At 38.6% G+C, this 26,993-nt stretch overlaps 1 protein-coding gene across 15 annotated transcripts in view; it reads left to right on the forward strand.

Annotated features, from left to right (window-relative positions):
• Positions 1 to 26,993, forward strand: part of LOC110450175 (SH3 and multiple ankyrin repeat domains protein 1-like) — a 134,702-nt gene that overhangs the window by 101,936 nt on the left and 5,773 nt on the right. For 12 of the 15 annotated variants that reach the window (XM_021497462.1, XM_021497464.1, XM_021497463.1 and 9 more), the window contains 6 exons: positions 5,203 to 5,276; positions 16,672 to 16,805; positions 21,564 to 21,741; positions 23,711 to 23,800; positions 24,265 to 24,309; positions 24,710 to 24,751. In XM_021497462.1, coding sequence (XP_021353137.1) covers positions 5,203 to 5,276; positions 16,672 to 16,805; positions 21,564 to 21,741; positions 23,711 to 23,800; positions 24,265 to 24,309; positions 24,710 to 24,751 — 563 coding nt within the window. The remainder of the gene's footprint in view (positions 1 to 5,202; positions 5,277 to 16,671; positions 16,806 to 21,563; positions 21,742 to 23,710; positions 23,801 to 24,264; positions 24,310 to 24,709; positions 24,752 to 26,993) is intronic. The other 3 variants (XM_021497466.1, XM_021497467.1, XM_021497468.1) reach the window with 3 other exon arrangements.

Genomic DNA, 26,993 nt, shown 5'->3' on the forward strand with positions numbered 1-26,993 from the left:
CTAGTGCTCCAGGAGGAAATGGTTTCCGGAGGAGGTAAGGCCTGATAGCATCAGTAGAGTATTGTCAGTGCTACTCGGGGTCGTTGTGCTCTAGTGCTCCAGGAGGAAATGGTTTCCGGAGGAGGTAAGGCCTGATAGCATCAGTAGAGTATTGTCAGTGCTACTCGGGGTCGTTGTGCTCTAGTGCTCCAGGAGGAAATGGTTTCCGGAGGAGGTAAGGCCTGATAGCATCAGTAGAGTATTGTCAGTGCTACTCGGGGTCGTTGTGCTCTAGTGCTCCAGGAGGAAATGGTTTCCGGAGGAGGTAAGGCCTGATAGCATCAGTAGAGTATTGTCAGTGCTACTCGGGGTCGTTGTGCTCTAGTGCTCCAGGAGGAAATGGTTTCCGGAGGAGGTAAGGCCTGATAGCATCAGTAGAGTATTGTCAGTGCTACTCGGGGTCGTTGTGCTCTAGTGCTCCAGGAGGTTTCCGGAGGAGGTAAGGCCTGATAGCATCAGTAGATGTTGACATCATGTTTCCCAGTGACTCCTATTACATTTGATCTCAGCGTTACTTGGTGGAACATCATTGGACCATTGTCTGATGTTCTCACTAGACAGCCTGGAAAATGAGCTAGTTCATCCCTCATTAGATAAGGTGTAACAGACATTCTCCACTGTATTTGACCTAGATCATCTTTTATCAACAATATTTGTATTCATGCATCTTTGAGACTGAATACAACAGATGTGTTCCGTTCTTTCAGAACTTTGCAAGTGTTTTATGAATTGTCTCCCCTTGATAATTTTAAATGTTAGTTGAAAAAAGTAGTCTTTTTAATGAACATGCAATGAAAATATTACTTTTGGAATTAAAATAAAATCAGTGGTGATTTTTTAACATGACTATACAGTATTGCTGAATAAATCCATCAGTAGTCATGGTAGCTTTGAGAGCCTCGTACATGTCAGGTTGTAGTCTCGTTCAACCAGACTCTTAATGTCTGCGCAAGCTTCACAGAACAGAGAGTCTGGTTAAACCCAGTGCTATCGTTTTGTGAGGTCATAACGAGGCTTACTAGAGTTCTGGTAAATGATTTCATTGGTCAAAGGTAGACGCACCCTTGCCACTTTTGAAGTCAGAATTTAGTGGCGCAAAATTACATTGAATATTTTAATTCATGAAAAAACTTACCAGTACATGCATTGCTGAAGTATCTATGTTTTCACTTTTATCGACAAAAATGTAAGAAAATTCTTCAAATCTCAAGAATCATGTATTTTCATTGGACATTTTACAATAATTTGAGAAGCTGACAAAGCTATTTACACAAGTCAAGCCAGATTACTTGAGTGAGAACCTGTAGTGTTTTGAATGGTGTACAGGTAAAATCTCGCTTGTTTTGCATGTTTTTTTCAACCTCAGTCTGCCTTGTTAGCTTTGTGATCAGTTATGATTTATTCAGTGGAAATGTATGCCATTATTCTGGAGTCAGCACATTTTCTTTCATTTTTCCCGATGATAGTGAATAAACAGATATCTCAGTAATGCATGTACAGGTGAGTTTTTTCATTTATTTCATTATTTTTTTAAATGTTTAAATGGCGTTAACATAAAGTCCGGAAACGAAAGTAAAAACACTGCCCTCTGGTGATGGTAATTTCTAAGTACTCTGTTTGACCAGACTCTTGAATTACAAGTAATCAAGCGTCTGGTTGAAGGAGACTAGTCATATTGTAGAGTGATACAGATATAAGTGAGTTAAAGAGAATATGGTTTGATTTGTACATAACACAAGGGAGGTTATATCAATTCACCACAATACACAAAACTTATATTACCAGTACTACGGTTTAGACAACATACCAGAAATAGCCTTATTTTTACTGGTGGCTTTTAAGTGCATTTCATTGTGTCCTGATCTATCAGAACCTTGTCTAATTTTTCTCATCCGATCAATTTTCTCCTGACCTGCTGTCCTAATTGACAAACTAATTGTCAGTGGAGCGTGGTAGACAAGGTACACCTGTATAGGGATGATGTATGTACGAGGAGTGAGATTAGATTATAGTGTCACGAGTCCGTGCAGCAACATATACTTACTAATCAAGTGATATCATTGTCACTACCTAGCTGCTCAGCCTGGCGATATCAGGGTGGATCCACAGCCACCCACAGTCTCATCTCCTCCTTCATGGAAGCAATCACTATACTTTTGGCACTTCCCTTTGGCATCCTTATTGATGGGTGCACATTGAAGACATTCCTGTGGTCACTTTGATGATTTATGTTAGAAATGTAAATTACATAATCTTCATCTGCATTCAGCTCATACATATTGTCAAGGTCAAAAATTATCTGAAGTTGACTGTGTGAGATTGTTTATCTGTGCAACGAAGATGGGATGGAAGCGTCAGGCTGAAGTCTGTAGTGTTTTGAGCTTATATTGTGATATAATGGAATACTAAGGGGAGTAGCTAAAGACAAAATCTGTCACCAGGCGGAGCTAATGTCAAACAATGCTGTCACGAAAGTTCTCGAGAAAAAATATGTAAGTTGTCTACTTTGTTTCAGTGTTTCCTTCATCATTGAGGTACTGGTACGTGTTAGAACATTCTGATAATGTATGGAATTATTTGGATGGTGGTACAATGGTGTCCTAAATATTGTCTTTGTCACCTTTGTGATAATTTTGATGAATTATTTATAGGTATGTATGTAAAATAACTGTGTATTTGGTGTGTCTGTATAATCTGATTTGTGATAACAGGACAGCAGGTATTATTGTCTCACTGTTACAATGTGTGTACGGTGGTAACCAGTCAGCATGACTCCATAGTCCTCACTGTTACAATGTGTGTAGGGTGGTAACCAGTCAGCATGACTCCAGAGTCCTCACTGTTACAATGTGTGTAGGGTGGTAACCAGTCAGCATGACTCCATAGTCCTCACTGTTACAATGTGTGTAGGGTGGTAACCAGTCAGCATGACTCCATAGTCCTCACTGTTACAATGTGTGTAGGGTGGTAACCAGTCAGCATGACTCCATAGTCCTCACTGTTACAATGTGTGTAGGGTGGTAACCAGTCAGCATGACTCCATAGTCCTCACTGTTACAATGTGTGTAGGGTGGTAACCAGTCAGCATGGCTCCATAGTCCTCACTGTTACAATGTGTGTAGGGTGGTAACCAGTCAGCATGGCTCCATAGTCCTCACTGTTACAATGTGTGTAGGGTGGTAACCAGTCAGCATGGCTCCATAGTCCTCACTGTTACAATGTGTGTAGGGTGGTAACCAGTCAGCATGGCTCCATAGTCCTCACTGTTACAATGTGTGTAGGGTGGTAACCAGTCAGCATGGCTCCATAGTCCTCACTGTTACAATGTGTGTAGGGTGGTAACCAGTCAGCATGGCTACATAGTCCTCACTGTTACAATGTGTGTAGGGTGGTAACCAGTCAGCATGGCTCCATAGAAAAAAGATGAATTTGACTGAGAAAATATACTCCATCAACTACTGTGTACCTGTGTGTATTTTTATTGAGAAATTTTGTAATTTAGATTAACTTACAATTGCTAATGGGTATTTATATGAGGCAATACTGTAGCTGGGAACTATATTATGTACTGACTTCAGGCAAACATGAATAATTATGGTCATAGACAGGTGTCCCATGTGGAGATGTTTTGTTATTTTGGTCAGGTTTTGACCCTGTTTCTACAGCTGGGTTGACTAAGAATGATCCTGTTTTAAAGATGAAGTCAATGTTAGTGGCGTAGGAATCTGGATTTATTCTTAGGTCAGCATTGGTATTTAAAAGGTCATTATCCCTCTTTGATGTCTCTTTTCTATGATTCTGACTGAAATAAACTATTCTCAAAGTACATTAACTTATATAGCCATTGTAGATTGATGGATGGCCAGGGTTTATTGTGTGTTGAGATAACAGTTGATGTCTCTATCTCCCTACAGGTGTGATCTTATCACATCAGATTTACCTGCTCAAGGTAGATGAACAACCGCTAAACAAGAGAAAACAGATACTTATAAATACCTGTTGTTGTGTTATGAGAACTCAGGTGTGCATGACTTCATAAATCATTAAAATATACAAAAAAATGATAAAGTGAAATACAACATCAGTTTAGAAAAACTGTATAGAATGTACATAATTGTGTAAGGAGTTAAAAGCCAGTCAAGCAATTTTCACAATCTTTAGATGTCTGAATGGAAAGGTACACATAGTGCATCGTGAATCACATTGTACTACCTAAAGCTGTTGTTGTTTACACACAGAGGTAGAGTGTTCAAAGGGTGTGCATACCTGTCCCACCTGTAATCAGGTAGAATGCATACCTGTCCCACCTGTAATCAGGTAGAAAGCATACCTGTCCTACCTCTAAATCAGGTACAAACTCACTGCCTGTCCTAATTTGTCTGCCTTGTCATCAGTTTTCTGTATCTAAAAAAACCTGAGAAAGCACTTAATTGTGCTAGGGAACTCTTTTCTTCTTTATTGGAATACATTTTGCTCCTACAATGTACATTGCTGTACATGACTAATACCATGTACATTGCTGTACATGACTGATACAATGTTCATTGCTGTACATGACTAATACACTACACATTGCTGTACATGACTAATACAATGTACATTGCTGTACATGACTGATACACTACACATTGCTATTTAATGTGGTACACAACAAACTTTTATACAATGGTGAATATACGCTATGATCTAAACAAATGTCTGCAGTACCATGATTCTATAATATTTAAGACACTTGAAGAATCTTGTTGACAGTTGCTGTTGAACATTTTGTGCCATGTGTATTTATTATTATTTCATAGGACAGCTGTAGAGTTATTTAACTGATGCCATTGGATTTGTGGATTTGTCACACACTGAAACAATTCAAAGTACATTAAGTTAACATTTAAGGTAAATCCCATAGAATTAATGTGATACCCTCAGAGGTAGATTCCATAGAACTTGTGTGTTACCCTTAGAGATACATTCCATAGAAAACAGCTAAAATTTAATTTTCAGAGCTGTTAAGATATCATCCAGTATGGAGGAGAAATGGTGTAGTAATATTTGTCTGTTATTTGTAAATTGTACCCTTGGTTTGTGAGTGGTGAACATGTCTACTTCGTGTGATTCGATCGTACCTATGATTTTAACGGTTAATAATGTTTGTCTGTTTCGTTACAGTTCCTACTCAGCGCGGACAGTTGTGCTTCAGCGCGGACCCGAGGGCTATGGATTTGTACTACGGGGAGCCAAATGTAAGTACATTGTACTAGACTTGAGATGTGCTGAGGTTGAGGCAGATATTTCCATGGAGCCTTGAACTGTGTTGAATGAATTTAGCTCTGTACAAATCTACTTGAGATAGAGTAGTTATGGTATGAACACTTATGACTGGGTTTGGTCAAACAGAACCATTTCTGTGAAGGACCATGTTGTATCTGGAGTGTAAAGGGTAAAGGTCATCAAGTCGTGTGTGATATTGTGAAGATAGGTGTGTGTCAAATATTGATAGTCTTGTTTGTCAGTGGGACACCAGCTCAGTGACTCTACCACTGTATAATAGACCTCAACATGATGGTTTCATGGCTGCTTCATCAAGTTATTTAAGTAATCAGGTTTTCTCTATAGGCCATGGTGGTACATCAGTAGAGGTGACGTGTTCTGTGATTGTTTATAGTGTAGGGCTGGTTTAGTGTGGACGGGTACAGATAGAAATCGTAAGTTAGCTTATTCTTAATGGTTTGAGTTAGTTTTGATGAGTTGTTATGCAAGATGAACGAATTTTTGACTGGTTGAGTTATGATTAAAGTTGGAGAATTTCTATATTTTGAATTCGTTTGATTGAGGTATGATGTGGTTTGTGTATTTTGAATGAATTGAGTTCGTTTTGACAGATTGAGTATTTTGCTTAATGCAGGGTTTAGTTATCTTGGAAGATAAATTAAGTTTTGAAGGGTAGAATAATTACATAATTGGATAAGTTTTAATGGGTTTTAAGTATGACTTAGTTGTTTATTTTTGATAGGTATAAGTATGACCTAAGGCGGAATTAAAACCTGGAACAGCAAGAATCCAATACCGGGTAGACATATAGATACTGTGTCGCCAGATCAAGGATGGCATAATGACCCCACTCTAGATAACACGCACGTCACATTTCATATACCCAACACTCGAGAATATCACATTCTGTTTAAACTCTGTATCTGATAATAAATAGGTATATATACATTCTGTGCACGCATAAACTTTCAAACTGATAATGTGTGTTCATATTCTTCCTGATCTCAAAATTTAGTGTAGATACTGGCAAGCGTCTGCAAAATATTTAAAAAAAACCTGCATTCCCGGTTTTAAAAGTGCTTGTCTAGAATTTACCAAAAATTATTATACATTAAGTTAAGTTAATATTTACCTATACAGGATCTATAAAGATCCTCTTCACCAGACTCAAAGACATAACATTGAAATATTTAATGATAGACGAAAGTGATGTTACTTGGATCATTAACGTATTCTCCCAATGCTTATCCAGTCTATATAAAAAAGTGTTAACATTCGTTGCTAATACCACATTTTCAGGAAGGTTGTTCCTTACAATTACAAGGCAAAAACGTTCTTGCGAGTATCTATTCTAGAATGTTGTGGAAATACTTTCATTGGAAGTCCTCTTATTCCATGTCTTTGTGATTGATCTCTCATTGGAAGTCCTCTTATTCCATGTCTTTGTGATTGATCTCTCATTGGAAGTCCTCTTATTCCATGTCTTTGTGATTGATCTCTCCACATTTTAACAAAATCTGTTGCACAATTATCGTAAATATTGCTTGTTATTTTAAACCTCATCATGTCTCCTCTTATTCTTCTGTATTCTATCAAAGTGTGTAGTAGAGAGGACCTGATTGTAGACCTCAGTAGAGGTGAGTTAAGGACACATCTGTCAGAGCTGGTCCTAATCTCACACCCTTTAGCTATATTTATTGACCTATAGATGTATTCTATTATAGTGTGTAGTAGAGAGGACCTGATTGTAGACCTCAGTAGAGGTGAGTTAAGGACACATCTGTCAGAGCTGGTCCTAATCTCACACCCTTTAGCTATATTTATTGACCTATAGATGTATTCTATTATAGTGTGTAGTAGAGAGGACCTGATTGTAGACCTCAGTAGAGGTGAGTTAAGGACACATCTGTCAGAGCTGGTCCTAATCTCACACCCTTTAGCTATATTTATTGACCTATAGATGTATTCTATTATAGTGTGTAGTAGAGAGGACCTGATTGTAGACCTCAGTAGAGGTGAGTTAAGGACACATCTGTCAGAGCTGGTCCTAATCTCACACCCTTTAGCTATATTTATTGACCTATAGATGTATTCTATTATAGTGTGTAGTAGAGAGGACCTGATTGTAGACCTCAGTAGAGGTGAGTTAAGGACACATCTGTCAGAGCTGGTCCTAATCTCACACCCTTTAGCTATATTTATTGACCTATAGATGTATTCTATTATAGTGTGTAGTAGAGAGGACCTGATTGTAGACCTCAGTAGAGGTGAGTTAAGGACACATCTGTCAGAGCTGGTCCTAATCTCACACCCTTTAGCTATATTTATTGACCTATAGATGTATTCTATTATAGTGTGTAGTAGAGAGGACCTGATTGTAGACCTCAGTAGAGGTGAGTTAAGGACACATCTGTCAGAGCTGGTCCTAATCTCACACCCTTTAGCTATATTTATTGACCTATAGATGTATTCTATTATAGTGTGTAGTAGAGAGGACCTGATTGTAGACCTCAGTAGAGGTGAGTTAAGGACACATCTGTCAGAGCTGGTCCTAATCTCACACCCTTTAGCTATATTTATTGACCTATAGATGTATTCTATTATAGTGTGTAGTAGAGAGGACCTGATTGTAGACCTCAGTAGAGGTGAGTTAAGGACACATCTGTCAGAGCTGGTCCTAATCTCACACCCTTTAGCTATATTTATTGACCTATAGATGTATTCTATTATAGTGTGTAGTAGAGAGGACCTGATTGTAGACCTCAGTAGAGGTGAGTTAAGGACACATCTGTCAGAGCTGGTCCTAATCTCACACCCTTTAGCTATATTTATTGACCTATAGATGTATTCTATTATAGTGTGTAGTAGAGAGGACCTGATTGTAGACCTCAGTAGAGGTGAGTTAAGGACACATCTGTCAGAGCTGGTCCTAATCTCACACCCTTTAGCTATATTTATTGACCTATAGATGTATTCTATTATAGTGTGTAGTAGAGAGGACCTGATTGTAGACCTCAGTAGAGGTGAGTTAAGGACACATCTGTCAGAGCTGGTCCTAATCTCACACCCTTTAGCTATATTTATTGACCTATAGATGTATTCTATTATAGTGTGTAGTAGAGAGGACCTGATTGTAGACCTCAGTAGAGGTGAGTTAAGGACACATCTGTCAGAGCTGGTCCTAATCTCACACCCTTTAGCTATATTTATTGACCTATAGATGTATTCTATTATAGTGTGTAGTAGAGAGGACCTGATTGTAGACCTCAGTAGAGGTGAGTTAAGGACACATCTGTCAGAGCTGGTCCTAATCTCACACCCTTTAGCTATATTTATTGACCTATAGATGTACTTGTGACTTGGAAGGCAAAGAACATCAGTTTATGGCACTCTTTACTTTGACATAAGATCAGTTTATGGCACTCTCTCCTTTGACATAAGTTCAGTTTTGAGAAGTTCTATATTGTTGAATGAGTTTCGAGTTGGTTGTAACCAGTCTTAGGGTCCAAGGAATTGGCACAAACTTAGGTGTTTAGTAAGTGTTTGGCTTGGCCAGGTTAGAAAAAGATCAATAAATTTTACACGTCAGTAAGCTTACCATGAACACCATAGAGGGTTGGAGAAACATGGCAGGAATGGCTGGTCCGTCACCCCAGTTTATTGAAGACCAGAGTTTTGTTGACAGTACACCTGAGGTTTTGTCCAGCCCCTCCCCCCATAATCTACCAGACGTACACACTGGTTAGTTTGACATTCTATATCAGAAATCTCAACACCTTTTAATTCAGATCATAGAGACCTAATACTGATGACAGAAATAGGCTGTAAATGATATGTTTACAATGACCTGACTAGTTGACAATTCCATGAAGATATTTTGTACCAAAGTTTGTTAACTTTATTGTGTGGAAGCTGTTGTGTGTAAGTTAGATAAAGGGACAGTGTTACCTTGTGTCACTGAAAGGGAAGAGCTCACCTGGATCATCTAAATGTAAAACATGGAGGGCACACAAACGTTTGATTTATCTGGAATTAAGTGGCTAAATCAAGAGCCTGGGGGATTTAGCCGGAGAAATTGACCTGGACTTGTACCTGTTTCACACCTGCCTTGTGATCTTTTACACCTTTCGTAACCTTCATTTACCTTTCCCTTGTAAAACAAAGGTAAATTAAACACATTAAAACACATACAGAAAGCATTGAACACAAAAATATTGTATTGCTGTCAGCAATCTTTTCCTTCACATCTTTCATTATCATACAAATTTCAAACATCACTTTGCCATGCTTAGAGCATGCCTGGATGTATGAATTTACAGCATACCTTGGGGCAGTTAAAGGTCTGCTCCAGAAACAAAATAGCTCACACAAACATTAAAATAGCATAAAATCCTCAGCTTGCTTTTAATTGCAAACATGGCAGGTCTCAAGTATTTCATTTTTGATGAAGTGCTAAATTGTTGAAATCCAACCTCATCACGTCTTGTTACCCAAAATAAATGCCCTACTCTTGTTTTTGTTCAGGATTATAAGTGCATGTGTCCTTTGTACATATATTGAACTGTGAATATCATTTGTGACATACAGCATAAAAAGACAGGTAATGAGGCGGTCACATTTACGTGTGGAACCATTCCCAGCTTAGAACAGGGCACTAGCAGACAGTCGGGTGAACTTATGGTGGTATTTACATAGATATATTACAGCAGGTATATACCCTAGGTGTATATATATATATATGCCTGTACAGGTATGTGTGTTCTAGTTCAATACTGAATCTAATCAATAGATCAAAGGTCAATATTCTGTAGTACTGTATTTACCTGTGAGAAAGCCCTGGGTAGTTATTTCCTTAGTGAAATTGATACGGGGCTTAGGGCCAAATTTTACACTGGCTGTAGGGAGGGCAGAAGATAGGCTCCTATACAATCACTGACATAAAGGCAGGTTTATTGTCATTGGCTTAATTATCAATTTCTGACAATGTATTCTAACAAAGGATGGGCTTATTAATGAACATGGGTTTATCACTGATAATTTACGGTATTATACATTGTATGATATCTTGACAAATACATTGTATTTCAATGTTTACACAAGGTATTTCAGTGTAAGCAATGTTGTGGACCAACAGACAAAGCTATGTGTATAAATATTCCTTGACAATGATGTAGTTCCAACAGACAATGATATACAACAGGGATATAAAGCCCCATTTCCTGGTGTAACTCTGTCATGTAAAGAATAATATTAATGAGTAAAAACATAAATTTTGCAGTTAACTGGACATAAACAAGAGACATTTATGTCACCCCAACAGAACAGGTCTGTTGGCTGAGAGTGTAGAATCAAAATGACATATCTGTCTATGTCTCCCCGACAGAATAGGTCTGTTGGCTGAGAGTGTAGAATCAAAATGACATATCTGTCTATGTCACCCCAACAGTACAGGTCTGTTGGCTGAGAGTGTAGAAGCAACATGACATATCTGTCTATGTCACCCCGACAGAACAGGTATGTTGCTGAGAGTGGAGAATCAACATGACATATCTGTCTAGGTCTCCCCGACAGAACAGGTCTGTTGGCTGAGAGTGTAGGATCAACATGACATATCTGTCTATGTCTCCCCAACAGAACAGGTCTGTTGGCTGAGAGTGTAGAATCAAAATGACATATCTGTCTATGTCACCCCAACAGAACAGGTCTGTTGGCTGATAGTGTAGAATCAACATGACATATCTGTGTATGTCACCCCAACAGAACAGGTCTGTTGGCTGAGAGTGTAGGATCAACATGACATATCTGTCTATGTCTCCCCGACAGAATAGGTCTGTTGGCTGAGAGTGTAGAATCTACATGACATATCTGTCTATGTCACCCCAACAGAACAGGTCTGTTGGCTGATAGTGTAAAATCAACATGACATATCTGTCTATGTCTCCCCGACAGAATAGGTCTGTTGGCTGAGAGTGTAGAATCAAAATGACATATCTGTCTATGTCTCCCCGACAGAATAGGTCTGTTGGCTGAGAGTGTAGAATCAGCATGACATATCTGTCTATGTCACCCCGACAGAACAGGTCTGTTGGCTGAGAGTGTATAATCAACATGACATATCTGTCTATGTCACCCCGACAGAACAGGTATGTTGGCTGAGAGTGTAGAATCAACATGACATACCTGTCTATGTCATGCTCTGGTTTATGATTCCTCTTTCTATAAAAAGAGATATATCTTGATTTCCTAGACTGACATGACGCTTCAATCCTTCAAAATCATATCAAAACAAATGTGATATTTTATTTCATAAGTTTTTTTTATTTGATAAAGATTGTATCCCGTGTGAACAGCTGCATGTATGTAATGGTTGTATCACACATACTAACAATTCAGTAACTTATCTTCCCAGGGAGAGTTTCAGCTGCTGCTCAGGGTGAAATCAACAATTGATTCCATTTACCTTATCTACCCCATACAGCACTAGTAGAATACACCAATTAAAATCAAGCTGGGTCCATCATAGAAATCTTGGGGTTTAATTTTAATTTGAAGACGATTTCAAGCTGTTGCAGCAGTTACAAACATATGTTGACAATGCATCAATTAAATCAATTCCGGGCGTTGCAGACTCGAGGCGTTGTTAAATCACCGACTGGTATAAGATTTTAGCGTGTTTCTTAGAGACCAGTTGTGATGGTCGTAGCTGCTGGGCATTCTGTCTTGGATGTGACATAACATGGCCTGTAAGCGGAAAATCCTCAAGTGTTTACGATGGAAACGATCTAAAAATCGGGAGCACACTGATATTGGACATTTTTGGCTGAATGAACTGCGTAGGTAATTTTTAACAACATATAGTTTTACACGTTTGTTTGTGTACAATTATTGAGTTATCTCCCTTTAAGTTAGGAATTGTCTGCTGGGTGATTCAATAGCAGAAGCAGTTACAAATCATCGTTTATATGTTGGATTTTGTTGAGACTTTCTGATGATTATCATGTGATTATCACTATACAGCAACTTACACTAGCATCAGTCTACACAACCTGCAGACCAGGAGCTATATATGGTTCATCAATAATCACACGTGATTGGTCCTTTATTGTCCTTTGGTGTGACATCCACGATACAATCATCTGTCAATAAAACCCTGTATAACAGTAAAATCATGTTATAAAATTCACATCAACATTTGCCTTGGATGTATTAGTTGTATCAGTATTACCTGTTACTATATTAGGCTGGATGGAAACATCTCGCCCTCCGTCAGAGGTCCGGAGACCGGTACTTAACCTTTTCCTATAATTCACATACCTGTTGAATATTCAGATGAGTCATTATCTAGCTTACCTTTGTTGAAATAGATGCTGTTGGGTACCATGACAACAGTGAAACACTTTGGTTTTAGTGATGAGATGTCAGGGCTCAGTGGTAAGCAGCTTACCTTAAGTGTGGGGCAGTGCTGTCCTCTCAAGGTGTGTGCCCTAGCTAGCTGATCTTGTCTGGGATGTCAAGGTGGTACAGGGACCGGTTACACACAGTACAGTGGTAGTAGTCCAGGGTTTGTACCGTCACATTCACCGGAATCATACATTAAAGTAAGACCGGATTAGCATTGGCAAGTGTGGCATTCCTGTCACACTTTGTTACATTGAGTTACAGCCACAGGTTTCAATGAAAGATGAAGCTGCAAGTCATATACAAAATTTATCAATTATTATGCCTCTCCAAGTTATTTTGAATGATTAGTAAAATTGTTAATTTCAAAAGATATATGTTAAAATGAGGTCAACCTCGGTTAGGATGACAGGAAGGAATGTGGGGTATTGTTATAAGATAAGGATTTCCATACCTCTGTTTGTATAGACATCAGTGGCATTGTTAAACGGGGAGTGGGCTAAAAACTCTGGTGTAAAAATGAAGTTGGTCCGCAGTTTTATGGTCGAGTGATTTGCATCAGGCTACTCTGCAAATTATCCCAACAGAATAACAAGTTTATAGGGATTGGTTTTTAGTGGCCAGAAGGGACAACCATTATACTGACCATTATCAACACAGATATTATCACTACCAGTGGTTGGGAAGAGTACGTGTCTCGACAGAACTAATGACCCCAGATACAAATGCAACTTATTCAACTGCGATAAAATATTACAAAATTATTACGCATGTTTTAGAAGAAATTGTCAATTCAAGATATATTGAGACATATTCATATTTTAAAAGTTATGAAAACGTTATACGTTGGAGGAAACAGTGTTCTAAATGCTAAATATTTTGAAATATGTTTGATGTTACCCTTGAGACAACCCTAACCAGGGTGTGGGTATATGTGTAGGGGTGATGGAGGCTGTCTATCTAGTGCTGCTTTATTGGGTTAAAACTTCAGGACCATTTCTCTGAAATCAATGTGAAAGCTCAAGTTTCTGTAAACTGGAATCAATTCATTTGATTCTAACCAGCAGTTTGATAGTTAAAACATTGACAAATACATAGATCTATTGAACAGACATCATCCTGCTTATAATCACAAGGACTTCAGTTCGGTACAGAGGCTGATGTTTACTACCTCATACATCTATATAGTAAGTCTGTATGTAATATAGGTTGTTCTGTGGATCAACCTTCAGTTTATTTGATCTTTTGTGGTGTAGAGGTTTTTAAATGTCATCTTCTATCGAGGATGATAGAATTTAGAATTGTTTCATATTTCAGAGCTTTTCTCTCAAATACAACAAAAGAATCAAGTTATAATGATAATCCGTGGTTGACTTTTGGTCTACTTTTGTTTACTAATCCAGGATTACTGTAAAGTAACCTGGAGTACTATGATCCACATAAGTACGATACATATATATTCAACCTGTTAGCCCCAATCCCATACAGGTGCCCCCTATTGTTTGTCTAGGAGGAGAATTCCTTCCATTTACCACAATTTACCAACCTGCTTGAAAAAAGTGTTTGGAAGTTTCTGCTATTATTGTATTAATTGTCGATATTGCCAAGTGTTTGGGGACCTTACTGCTATGTTAGTAGATGAAATATGGTAACAGTCATTTAGTACATGTAAAAATAAAGCTTTTTGATCAGTTTCAAAGTTGCTATTTTGCATAAGATATTACTGTCTATTGAATTATTCCAGGTAATGTTGGTGATGGAAAAACGCTGTTGACTTTGAAATCATTTTGTAATGTATATACAGGGAGTTCTAGCACATAAATTCTGACTCAAAGACCATTATCCCGAATAGGACCTTACTACAAATCAATTACATAAATCCAATATTTAGTGTATATCAGAGTATAATGTAAAACCAGCTGAAGTGTATCCAGTGGTGGTGAATACTAGGCTATTAATGTTACACAGTACAGAACATATCACACATTACATATGTATTACTGGCATAGAAAAAATCTATTTCATGTGTCAAACAGGCAGATTTATGACTGACCTATCACCCAAATGTCAGGCCAGTAGACATGTTTAGCAGGTGTGTATGGAGTGGATGTCCAGCCGATGTCCAGTCCAGGTCCAGTGCTAGATAAACCTGACACCGGTGTCAATCTACAGCAGTTACAGTTTGTCAGAGTTTATCTTCCAATATTTTTGCATTATCAGAACAGGCGAGAACAAAAATTAAAATGTGTTCATATTTTATAGATACCACATTTCTGGTGAGAGGTTTGATGTCCAGATATACGATTCACTGTTTACTGTTATATTATAACCTATCTTATACCTACAATCAATGTTATTTCAAAAGATAATTAAGTTATGGCGAGTTAAAACCTAGAGCTTAGAACTACTTGTTTCAGGACATAGGTGACTCTTCAGGCAAACTCCAACTGAATGTCCACTGTGAGGTTCAAAATACGGTAATGAAAACAAGCAAAGTTAAAGTGAAATCAGCTGGAGGGTCTCCGCCGTGTTAGGTGGAAACAAATCTGCTCAGCTGTTTGTAATGTTGTTCTTCTGTTGAGCTGTACAAAAGTACACTCATAAAGGCAGTTTCTATAGGTAACAATAAACAAAGATGTTTATAGTAAAGGTTAGAAACTGTCATAATTATGGTCAGGTTTGGAGTCCTGTGGCCATTCCTTTGTTGTGTGTTGTGTTGACAATTGTTGAGAACAAGAGCTAGGTTGTATGGGTAATAAGAGGAACGAGTGTTAAGGAATTTACATTCTTTAACAATATATATAGTACTAATAACCTGTCTGGTCCATCGGTCAGGACCACCATTACCAATGGAGATTGGTCAGGGTTTACTGGACCACAGTCCCAGTCGAATTCCTCGCCGATATTACTATTCTGAGGTTATGAATGACAGGTTAAAAACTGCTTTTGTTTGTACCTTGGGATGTTCAGACTTGAATAACGGAATGTTTCTTTCTCTATAGATAATAATGATTGAGTGTATAGAGAAGTTGAAAAGGTGTTATACCACATAAAACAGAAAGCAGAGGTTGGAAGTCTGGCTGACATTTCATACCAAAGGCTGTCAGGGCTGACATACACACTTAATGATGTGTTTAAGAAATGATCAACCCAAATGAAGTGACATTAATCTTGAAATTTGAGAACAAATTCCTTGGAGTAGCTGAAAGGAAATTGATTTAAATTTAATTATGGTTTGATCTTGTGACTGAGCCAGTACTTGGCTTTTGTGAGTAAACTTTTAGAACGAGTACTGGAAAATTCACAGGTGACAGAATTCCAACACATGACACTAGATAGTCTGGTCTCTTCACGTTAAGGGAGTCGGCTCCTGGGAGGAATAGATCTTGTTTAGATAATTGAAAGTGTTCATCATGGAGACTTGTTGTGATAACTGAATTTTTGTGGTAACTGAATTGGTGTTCCTTGAGGAGAGGTTTTGCATTTTATTGGTTGTTCTTCACGGAGAATTTATGCGAATGTAGTGACTCGCTTGGGGAGAGTTTTTGTGGAGGTAGTGAGAGTCCTGCGGGGAGAGTTTTTGTGGAGGTAGTGAGAATCCTGCGGGGAGAGTTTTTGTGGAGGTAGTGAGGGTCCCGCGGGGAGAGTTTTTGTGGAGGTATTGGTAGACATTGTTTGGGATGGGAAATGTTGTAAAGTCAGGACGAACTGTGAACTACTCGGCCGGACACACAAAGTCGGCAGGAACTGGGGATGAGATTGACACGTCACAAAAACCAGACAGAAACGTCCTTAAATCCTGGAAACGGAGTATCAGTAAAGGCATCCTAACAAAAAGAGAAAAGAAATCTCAGGATAGGGGTAATCAATGAGTATCATTTTGAAAAAAACCCAACTGTAATTGATCACAAATTGAAGACAAAGAAATATCAGTATGTAGTAATTAAGCTCTATTTTGGTGTGTTGCAGCCCAGACAAACGCCACCGGAGAGCTTGACTTCTGTCCCACAGCGGAATTCCCCGCACTGCAGTACTTGGACAATGTTGATCCAGGAAGTCGATCGGATAGAGCAGGACTCAAGCCTGGAGATTTCCTATTGGAGGTAAGTTTTCCTCCCTCTGTTGAAATCGTCGTACTTACAGCTCACTGTCTCTCCTTTTTATAGAACTTTAGATACAAGTGTATCTTGTCTAATAATGATATATCTGAAAAGTGAGCCCCTTTACTAATATTTTTATTCATTTTCACATGAAATCCTCCTCCTAATTTGCTGTTTAGAAAGCTGTTTGATACACAAGTAATTTGTCTTCCTTCCTTTTTCCCTATAAGATAAGGTATACCAGTATGTTGTAATTATCAGCTGTTTGGAATGTTTACATGAACTGTTTATCAGGTATATCATCCTGCAAGAACCACTGCTGTGATCAATACTCACAAAGACAGCAATACATACAGGACTAGACAAACAGTTATGTGTAGACACAGCACTTCAGGGGCTATCCTACCTTACTGTGGCATCTCATTTTCAAATAATAATAATAATAATAATAATAGACTTTATTTAAATTCGATAACACATTGAGTCAATGACTCGTCTCACATGTGGTCGACATAAAATGTACAATATTTACAACATGGATATGACATACATGTACATACATAAGAAATTAAGTAACATATCACAGGTAATAAAACATTGTATTATCTTTAAAACAAAAAACAAAAAACAACAACACACTCCTGCATCGTGTATCCAATAACAAAACTACGTAATACATATCACAGATATATTGGTATGTGATATCACACAGGCTTACAATAAAATATGTCACACGTGTATTGGAAAATAAAAAGTTGGCTAAATATCATGCAATGCATAAATTCTCATGCTGCATTTTAGAAGATTTAAGAAACGCATAATGCGTCTAATATACATACATGTCATTGTGACAAAGGGTAAAAAATTACAGAATATACGCTAATGTAGCGTGAGTTAATACCAAAGTGTTGATTAGGGCATTAGGAATAGTAATTAAGATAAATTCTAAAAAGAGTTCCCCTGGGAAAAATAACTTGTTACTATGTGTTATGAAGGGTAAGGACTTGGGGTCAGCAGCTAACCTATTGGAAGGTTCACAGGAATGGAAGCATTGATAGGCTTGGGTAATTGTCAGTTACTAGACTGTAACTTATTTTTAAAGGGAGATAACTATAACACAAATCAGTGGTATCTAAAAAGAAAAAAATATATCCTGACAATGTGATTATATCGAGTTATTATATGTACAACATATTTAAACTTAATATAATCTGAAGTAACGGATAACAATCATGTGTATTTCTACTGATATCATGTGATATTGGACAAACAAGTACACATGGATCATGACCCGATATTGATACGTTTTGATAAAATATTTTCTGGAAACAGAAAGAAGATTTCATTCTTTGAATAAAGGATAGGTATCTGACCTACATATTTGTGTTTGGGTGTTGATCCTGTACATGAAGTATAAGTAAAGGTATGTGGTTGACATGTAAATGTGAGCCTGCTATCTGCTGATACAGGTACCCTGAGTCGAGAGGTCATCCTAGCACACTGGAGGTTGGCCTGGTTAGCTTGCCTCTCACAGTTTGGGTCTGTTAGCACACTCAAGACAAGTCTGGCTAGCTTGCCTCTAACAGTTTGGGTCTGTTAGCACACTCAAGACAAGTCTGGTTAGCTTGCATTCTTTAATGTTAGAGTGCTGTTACACAATAAAGACAAGTCTGGTTAGCGTGCCTCCCACAGTTTGGATCTGTTACACACTGAAGACAAGTCTGGTTAGCATGCCTCCCACAGTTTGGGTCTGTTAGCACACTCAAGACAAGTCTGGCTAGCTTGCCTCTAACAGTTTGGGTCTGTTAGCACACTCAAGACAAGTCTGGTTAGCTTGTGTTCTTTAATGTTAGAGTGCTGTTACAACACTAAAGACAAGTCTGGTTAGCGTGCCTCTAAGCACACTCTACGGTGGCCTGTTTAGCTTGTCCTCTTAGATTGATATAGTCTTATAAATTAAAGAACATTATTTTAATGGGTTCTAATAATAAATATTGATAATTTTATGGAAAAAGAACACAGAAGTAGGAGCTGCTAGTTAAAAAACCTGTTCTGTTTGGTTTGGAGTTAAGCCAGCTGTGCTTTAAATCAACAGCTGTGAATGGATATCTGTGATAGATTGAACATGAATCACGATACATCGATAGCCATACAGTGTGTCGTCACTTGTGTTTACTTTGGAGGCGTAGGCTTCTGTTATCATGATCACCGCACTTAACATGTACAGGATCTTTATTACGAATAATGAAGTATATTCCTGTACAAGATCTTCATTACGAATATATGAATGTCATTTTCTCAGATTCAACAATAACGTTACATTGAAACACAACTATATTTACAGATTCTGATTGTACTCTTTGAAATATTACCTGCTTGCCATTTATAATGGTATTCTATCTCATCTAACATGCATAAATTAATGCTGATCAGTGTCCCATTATATTGCTGAATGTAACTTACAGAAGCAGTACACAGGGTCATTGTAGAGTGATGTAAATGAGCTGGCAGTATACCACTCCCTCAGGTAGATTTACGACACACTTGGGCAGAGTTACAACAGATAGACTTAGGATACACTTACATACAGTTACCACAGGTAGAGTTAAGACAGGTAGACTTTCGAATCACCTAGGTAGACTTGCAACATATAGACTTATGACACACTTACGTACAGTTACCACAGGTAGACTTACGAGACACTTACGTACAGTTACGACGGGTAGACTTGTGACAGGTAGACTTAAGCTTGGTACAGTAGTTAGACTTAAGACGGGTAGACTTGTGACAGGTAGACACACTTAGGTAGAGTTACGACAGGTAGACTTAATTAGGTAGAGTTACGACAGGTAGACTTAATTAGGTAGAGTTACGACAGGTAGAGTTACTACAGGTAGACTTACGACGGGTAGATTACGACGGATAGACGACGGGTAGATTACGATGGGTAGACTTACGACGGGTAGATTACGACGGGTAGACTTACGACGGGAAGACCTACTACAGGTAGACTTTCGACGGGAAGACCTTCTACAGGTAGACTTACGACGGGAAGACCTTCTACAGGTAGACTTACGACGGGAAGACCTACTACAGGTAGATTTACGACGGAAAGACCTACTACAGGTAGACTTACGACGGGAAGACCTTCTACAGGTAGACTTATGACGGGAAGACCTACTACAGGTAGACTTACGACGGGAAGACCTTCTACAGGTAGACTTACGACGGGTAGAGTTACGACAGGTAGACTTACGACGGGAAGACCTTCTACAGGTAGACTTACGACGGGAAGACCTACTACAGGTAGACTTACGACGGGAAGACCTTCTACAGGTAGACTTACGACGGGAAGACTTACTACAGGTAGACTTACGACGGGAAGACCTTCTACAGGTAGACTTACGACGGGAAGACCTACTACAGGTAGACTTACGACGGGAAGACCTTCTACAGGTAGACTTACGACGGGTAGACTTACTACAGGTAGACTTACGACGGGAAGACCTTCTACAGGTAGACTTATGACGGGAAGACCTACTACAGGTAGACTTACGACGGGAAGACCTTCTACAGGTAGACTTACGACGGGTAGAGTTACGACAGGTAGACTTACGACGGGAAGACCTTCTACAGGTAGACTTACGACGGGAAGACCTACTACAGGTAGACTTACGACGGGAAGACCTTCTACAGGTAGACTTACGACGGGTAGAGTTACGACAGCTAGACTTACGACGGGAAGACCTTCTACAGGTAGACTTACGACGGGAAGACCTACTACAGGTAGACTTACGACGGGAAGACCTTCTACAGGTAGACTTACGACGGGTAGACTTACTACAGGTAGACTTACGACGGGAAGACCTTCTACAGGTAGACTGCAGGGACCTGTGGCCACTAACACCAGCAACAGGAGATACCTGTGATGCACTACCACTGTATACTCTGACCTAGAATTACAAAGTTTATGTTCGAGATTTTTTTTAAAAACTTGTTTAAGTATGTCATTAAATTTTTCACTCCAGGTAGTGCTACTTCAACATTAGTTAGAAAATTTAATTCATTATTTATTCAGTTATCAAAAGTAATGAAAGTATTGCTTAGTGTAATGAGTAATAAAAGTGTTTATATATATTAAATGTAAGCTCTAATGCACAAAAATTCAATACAAAATATAGTTCAATCAGAAACACTACATCTGTTTACATTCTATATAAATATATTAACCCAGGTATAGTATTTAATTGAAGAGTGTCCTTTCTGATCCGAAACACTTAAGATGGTAGATTTGACATCATGGTCGAAAGGGTTTATATTTCAGTGTTAAGTGGAAGAATTTGGGAAATTTATGTATTGGTGAATTCATGGCCACTTCTCAGCTCATTGACTTGATCATGTAAATCAAGGGGCCATGATTGATCTGTTCATTTCTGTGTAAACATCTCACTTCTAAATTTGTATGGTGGAATGTTGCCAAAATATTAAATCAGGGGGAAAAACAAATTATTCATTTATGAGAATTTCTTCATGTATGAAATAAAGTTAATATCTTTATAACAAAGAAAAGTTTCATAACCTGTTTCTAATTTAGCCTAAACTGTAGGCTGACTGTATTTGTATCTTATCTGTATACCTAAGGATCAAGCATGTATTATTATTTCTCAGTTTATACATTTTGTTGATGTTTGGTTAACTTTGAGAAATTGTATATACTAATGTTTCTTGTATCTATATTGACCAAATCCTTTCCTGTTTCAGATCAATGGAGAGAATGTTGTGCGAGCATCACATGATCGCGTGGTTCAGCTGATCCGCCAGGCTGGTGACACCCTGGCCATGAAAGTGGTCACGGTACAGCGACCCGAGACAGCTGACCAGTGGCTCCAGCACCAAGATGGCTCAATGACGCTCCCCGTCCGTGGGGGCAAGAAAGCGGGTGGGTAGAGTATAGAGGTATATTGGGATGGTATTCTGTACAAAACGCCACAGTTGTAGAGATGTACTATACTTACTGGCAGGTTTCTCAGCCTTTACAAAGTGAAAAAGTAGAAGATGTTTCAGACGGGAAAGATGAGTGGTTTAAGCTAGGGACAAAGTAGTCCTCAGTCAAGCCTGCTTATCTTCTCTTGAAAAATAAAAATAAAAATCAATAGAGATTGCTATTGTCAAGTTGTGCTTACGATATTGATTCTATAGATCAACTACAGAATGCTTTAGGCTCTTTGACAAATGACAGCTCATTTAATGGATAAAAAAGAATATGAAATATTCAGAGAAGAGGTTTTCTCTTTGTGAGCTTGCCGTAGAGTGGAACATCCTTGGATGGCGTTTTGTCGGATGACATACACAACAGTAGAATTGTTCTATACAACCCAGTACAGTGTGATGTATTGTAGCTGACCATATATAGATAGATACCTCCACAACACTTACCTACCATTTGTGTATTGTTCTATACAACCCAGTACACTGTGATGTATTGTAGCTGACCATATATAGATAGATACCCCCACAACACTTACCTACCATTTGTGTATTGTTCTGTTAACATTCACCGGTTCTGAAAGCTAGGAATTTTCATCAGTTAGTAAGTTTTATGAAGTTCATGAATGAAATGTTTAAAGATTTCTATAAATTGTGTGAAATTTTCCTTAATTTCTAAATTGCGTAATTTATGCATGACATATCAGTGTGATTTGATGCTGGATTTTTTCCAACAATTTCATTCCTAGTAACAAATGACATACTGTCCTATGGTATATTGTGTTAATAATATCATCCCTGTAGAATTAGTGTAAATTTGATAAATGTTATGTATGGAACTATTGTACATTAGAAATAACCTTTAAAATGGATGTCAGGTGTACTAGACCGAGTAAGGTTGTAGGACTGACTACCTAACAACCAGAGGTGTACTGCAAGTGGTGGCATTAACATCATACCCTACGTAGAAACAAATTTATTGAATGAAGCATCTTTTCCATGTGTGTAGAAAGACAATCAGCTGATTCTGAGCAACCTGTAATACACATATTTAAACAAGAAATAGATTTTACTGAAGCGTTGAAGGCAACTTGAAAATCTTTTAAAAAAGTATTTAAAAAAAAGAAGAGATCTTCACACTGAATTTTCTAGCAAAGTTTGCAAATAAATTGTTTAAACTTTTTTTTAATAATGGTACTTCATTGTGCCTAAGGTTTCTACGAAGGAATTAATACAGACGTAAGGTATGGTGGTATCCTGCTCTGGCTGTATGTGACGGTCAGTCCTTTTAACATGTCTATATATAGACATAAGGTATGGTGGTATCCTACTCTGGCTGTATGTGATGGTCAGTCCTTTTAACATGTCTATATATAGACATAAGGTATGGTGGTATCCTACTCTGACTGTATGTGACTGTCAGTCCTTTTAACATGTCTATATATAGACGTAAGGAATGGTGGTATCCTACTCTGACTGTATATGACGGTAAGTCCTTTAAACATGTCTATATATAGACGTAAGGTATGGTGGTATCCTACTCTGGCTGTATGTGAAGGTCAGTCCTTTTAACATGTCTATATATAGACGTAAGGAATGGTGGTATCCTACTCTGACTGTATATGACGGTCAGTCCTTTAAACAAGTCTATATATAGACGTAAGGTATGGTGGTATCCTACTCTGACTGTATATGACGGTCAGTCCTTTAAACATGTCTATATATAGACGTAAGGTATGGTGGTATCCTACTCTGACTGTATATGACGGTCAGTCCTTTAAACATGTCTATATATAGACGTAAGGGATGGTGGTATCCTACTCTGACTGTATGTGACGGTCAGTCCTTTTAACATGTCTATATATATGGCCCTGTGCACTATAGGTGCCTGTAGATATAACTAACACTCAATCTGTTTACAGCGCCCCAGCCTCCCCAGCGTAACCCTCGCACCTCCATCTCCCTGACCAAGACCCAGGGCAAGCAGATCGCAGAAGGCATGGCAGAACTAGGTAACTAAACTTGGAGAGGCAGTCTTCAGCCACTCATAGGGGACGTCCCCCTGGTTGTAACTACATGTTAACCTCCTGCAGAATCAATCCAGATTTGTTAATCGTTTCTCTGTGTGTAAACCACTGCTTTGGTTTGTAAGTAATATAACTAATGGCCTGGTGTTATCGGCTTTAGTAGGATAATATGATTAATATCTTAACGTTTTAATCACTCTTCCAAGTCCTACGATTCAAACAATCACCAACAGATAAAAAACATACTATTTTACGGGTAGAAAATAAATGTGGCAAGTGACAAAGTTTGGTACATATGTAGACATATATCCTGTGATTTAATGTTAACAGGCAAAATAATTTATCTTTTGATTTTGTCCATAAACACAGCAGTTAGACTAAGTGTCAGTAGGTGTTGACAGAAACATTTTACGATTTAAAGACTAAATTTTTGTTTTATCTGATTTAAGAAAATGACACGGAAAAGGAATCCACAAAGAGAGTGATAAACCATGGTAAAATTTTGTTAACCACTCTTAGCACGAAACCCTCTCCCACAAAAATAGATAATACCCTTCCCACAATCTTTTATTTATATATAGTTTGTTTACATTAAACCATTTTTTTGTATTTTATATTTCACATAAGAATTTATTTAAAACACAAATCATTGTAACTTTTACTTTGCAATCAGAAGATGATAAACACACTCTTTTCAGTAAAGTTTTTTCTAGACATTTCCCATATCATGTTGTAATAGTAAATGTTTGTAAATATCGGATTATGTTTTGTGTGGCCACAGTTTGATGTAAAACACTTTTTGTTTTGTTCCCACACACTTCAAGACTTGTGACACATTTCTTAAACTTTTGTATCAACTCACTTGCATGACACGTTTTATTTGTGGTTTCACAGCTGGAACAAAAAAGAAATCAGTGCGAGCCCCATTACCACCTGGTAAACTGTTTGTCCTATTCACATGATCAGAGCACTCCAATCACTTGCTTGTTTGTCGTACAGAAGGCTTTGTTTTCCTCTTTTTTTATTTGGTCTCTTATAAAAGATGTTTTTCTGCCTCTGAATCAGCCTGTTAGATTCTATTACTTACACATTCATTGGCCCGGTCTTCTATTACTTACACATTCATTGGCCCGGTCTTCTATTACTTACACATTCATTGGCCCGGTCTTCCACGTTTTTATTGTTAGAGTGTGAGAGTGAGGATCTCTGCGAGGTGGAAGATTCTTAGTTTGCTTAACTAGAGACTTGCCATGTGTTTAGCAACTTAGCTCATTCACCCCTGAAATTTCATAATGAACTATTCCATCCTTTGAGTTGAAAGAGTTCAAATGTGTCTTCAGGGGTGACTTAGTTAAATGTTTCCCAGAAGAGGAGGGGATGATACATTTTCTCTTACACTGTAATAATGCCTTTATGTCGGTGTATTGATGACATGACGTCATGTAAGTGTGATGGCTGAGGAATCCTGACATCCCTGAGATACCAATATAACACACTGAGAAAAGTGTGGATACACCTGACCAGGATAATAGAAATAGTTATCTCCCCTTACCAGGATTATTTGGACTCCCCATTCCTCTCACTGGATGGCATTAGGTGTAGGTATTTGGTTGGATGAGTATTTGGCATATGGTTGATTTTGGTGAATGACTTTTATTCTTTTTACAATTTATATTTTCCCCTTTAGATGGTGTTGGATTATGCGTTTTTTAATCAAGTTTAGACACAGTGTACATATTATGTTATGTCATAATGATCAAAAGCCATTTGAATTGTACATAATTTTGCCCAATGCAGGAGATATATTTCCATATATTTAATGAATTATAGTGTGACATGAACACATACAGAAGGAACATTTTGTATCTATAATTTATAATAAATTGATTTATGAAAGCTTTGAGAAATCAAGGCTGGAGAAGACAAGTACAGAACTACAGTATATATCCCCATCCCAACTTGAGGGACACTTATTGAATCTGTCAGACCATCGCAAAACAGACTCCCAGAACCACCCTGAACTCTCCACCTATATTATCACATATATTATTATTGACACTCCCTATCACAGAGCTCACCAGGAATAACCTTTACACAACCCTCTGCCTTCAACAGGTCTCATAGGCTTACGATCAATGAATCACTACAAGCTCCAAACAGGAGTAAACGACTAGCACCAACCCAGAGGCTAACACCTGGGCCAAACTTTTACAGACACCCTAGTTCTCCCCCAGAGTTCTACAGGGTGGCCCTATTAGACACCCTCGTTCTACCCCAGAGTTCTACAGGGTGGCCCTATTAGACAACCTAGTTCTACCCCAGAGTTCTACAGGGTTGCCCTATTAGACACCCTAGTTCTACCCAGAGTTCTACAGGGTGGCCCTATTAGACACTCTAGTTCTACCCCAGAGATCTACAGGGTGGCCCTATTAGACACCCTGGTTCTCCCCCAGAGTTCTACAGGGTGGCCCTATGAGCCACCCTAGTTCTACCCAAGAGTTTTACAGGGTGGCCCTATTAGACACCCTAGTTCTGCCCCAGAGTTCTACAGGGTGGCCCTATTAGTCACTCTAGTTCTAGCCAAGAGTTCTACAGGGTGGCCCTATTAGACCCCCTAGTTCTACCCCAGAGTTCTACAGAGTGGCCCTATTAGACACCCTAGTTCTACCCCAGAGTTCTACAGGGTGGCCCTATAAGACACCCTAGTTTTACCCCAGAGTTCTACAGGGTTGCCCTATGAGACACCCTAGTTCTACCCCAGAGTTCTACAGGGTGGCCCTATTAAACACCCTAGTTCTACCCCAGAGTTCTACATGGTGGCCCTATTAGACACCCTAGTTCTACCACAGAGTTCTACAGGGTGGCCCTATTAGACCCCCTAGTTCTACCCCAGAGTTCTACAGGGCGGCCCTATTAGACACCCACGTTCTACCCCAGAGTTCTACAGGGTGTCCCTATTAGACACCCTAGTTCTACCCCAGGGTTCTACAGGGTGGCCCTATTAAACACCCTAGTTCTCCCCCAGAGTTCTACAGGGTGGCCCTATTAAACTCCCTAGTTCTCCCCCAGAGTTCTACAGGGTGGCCCTATAAGACGCCCTAGTTTTACCCCAGAGTTCTACAGGGTGGCCCTATGAGACACCCTAGTTCTGCCCCAGAGTTCTACAGGGTGGCCCTAT

The sequence above is a fragment of the Mizuhopecten yessoensis genome, unplaced genomic scaffold, assembly GCF_002113885.1.
Source record: "Mizuhopecten yessoensis strain PY_sf001 unplaced genomic scaffold, ASM211388v2 scaffold5061, whole genome shotgun sequence".
In the NCBI taxonomy this organism is placed as follows: Eukaryota; Metazoa; Mollusca; class Bivalvia; order Pectinida; family Pectinidae; genus Mizuhopecten; species Mizuhopecten yessoensis.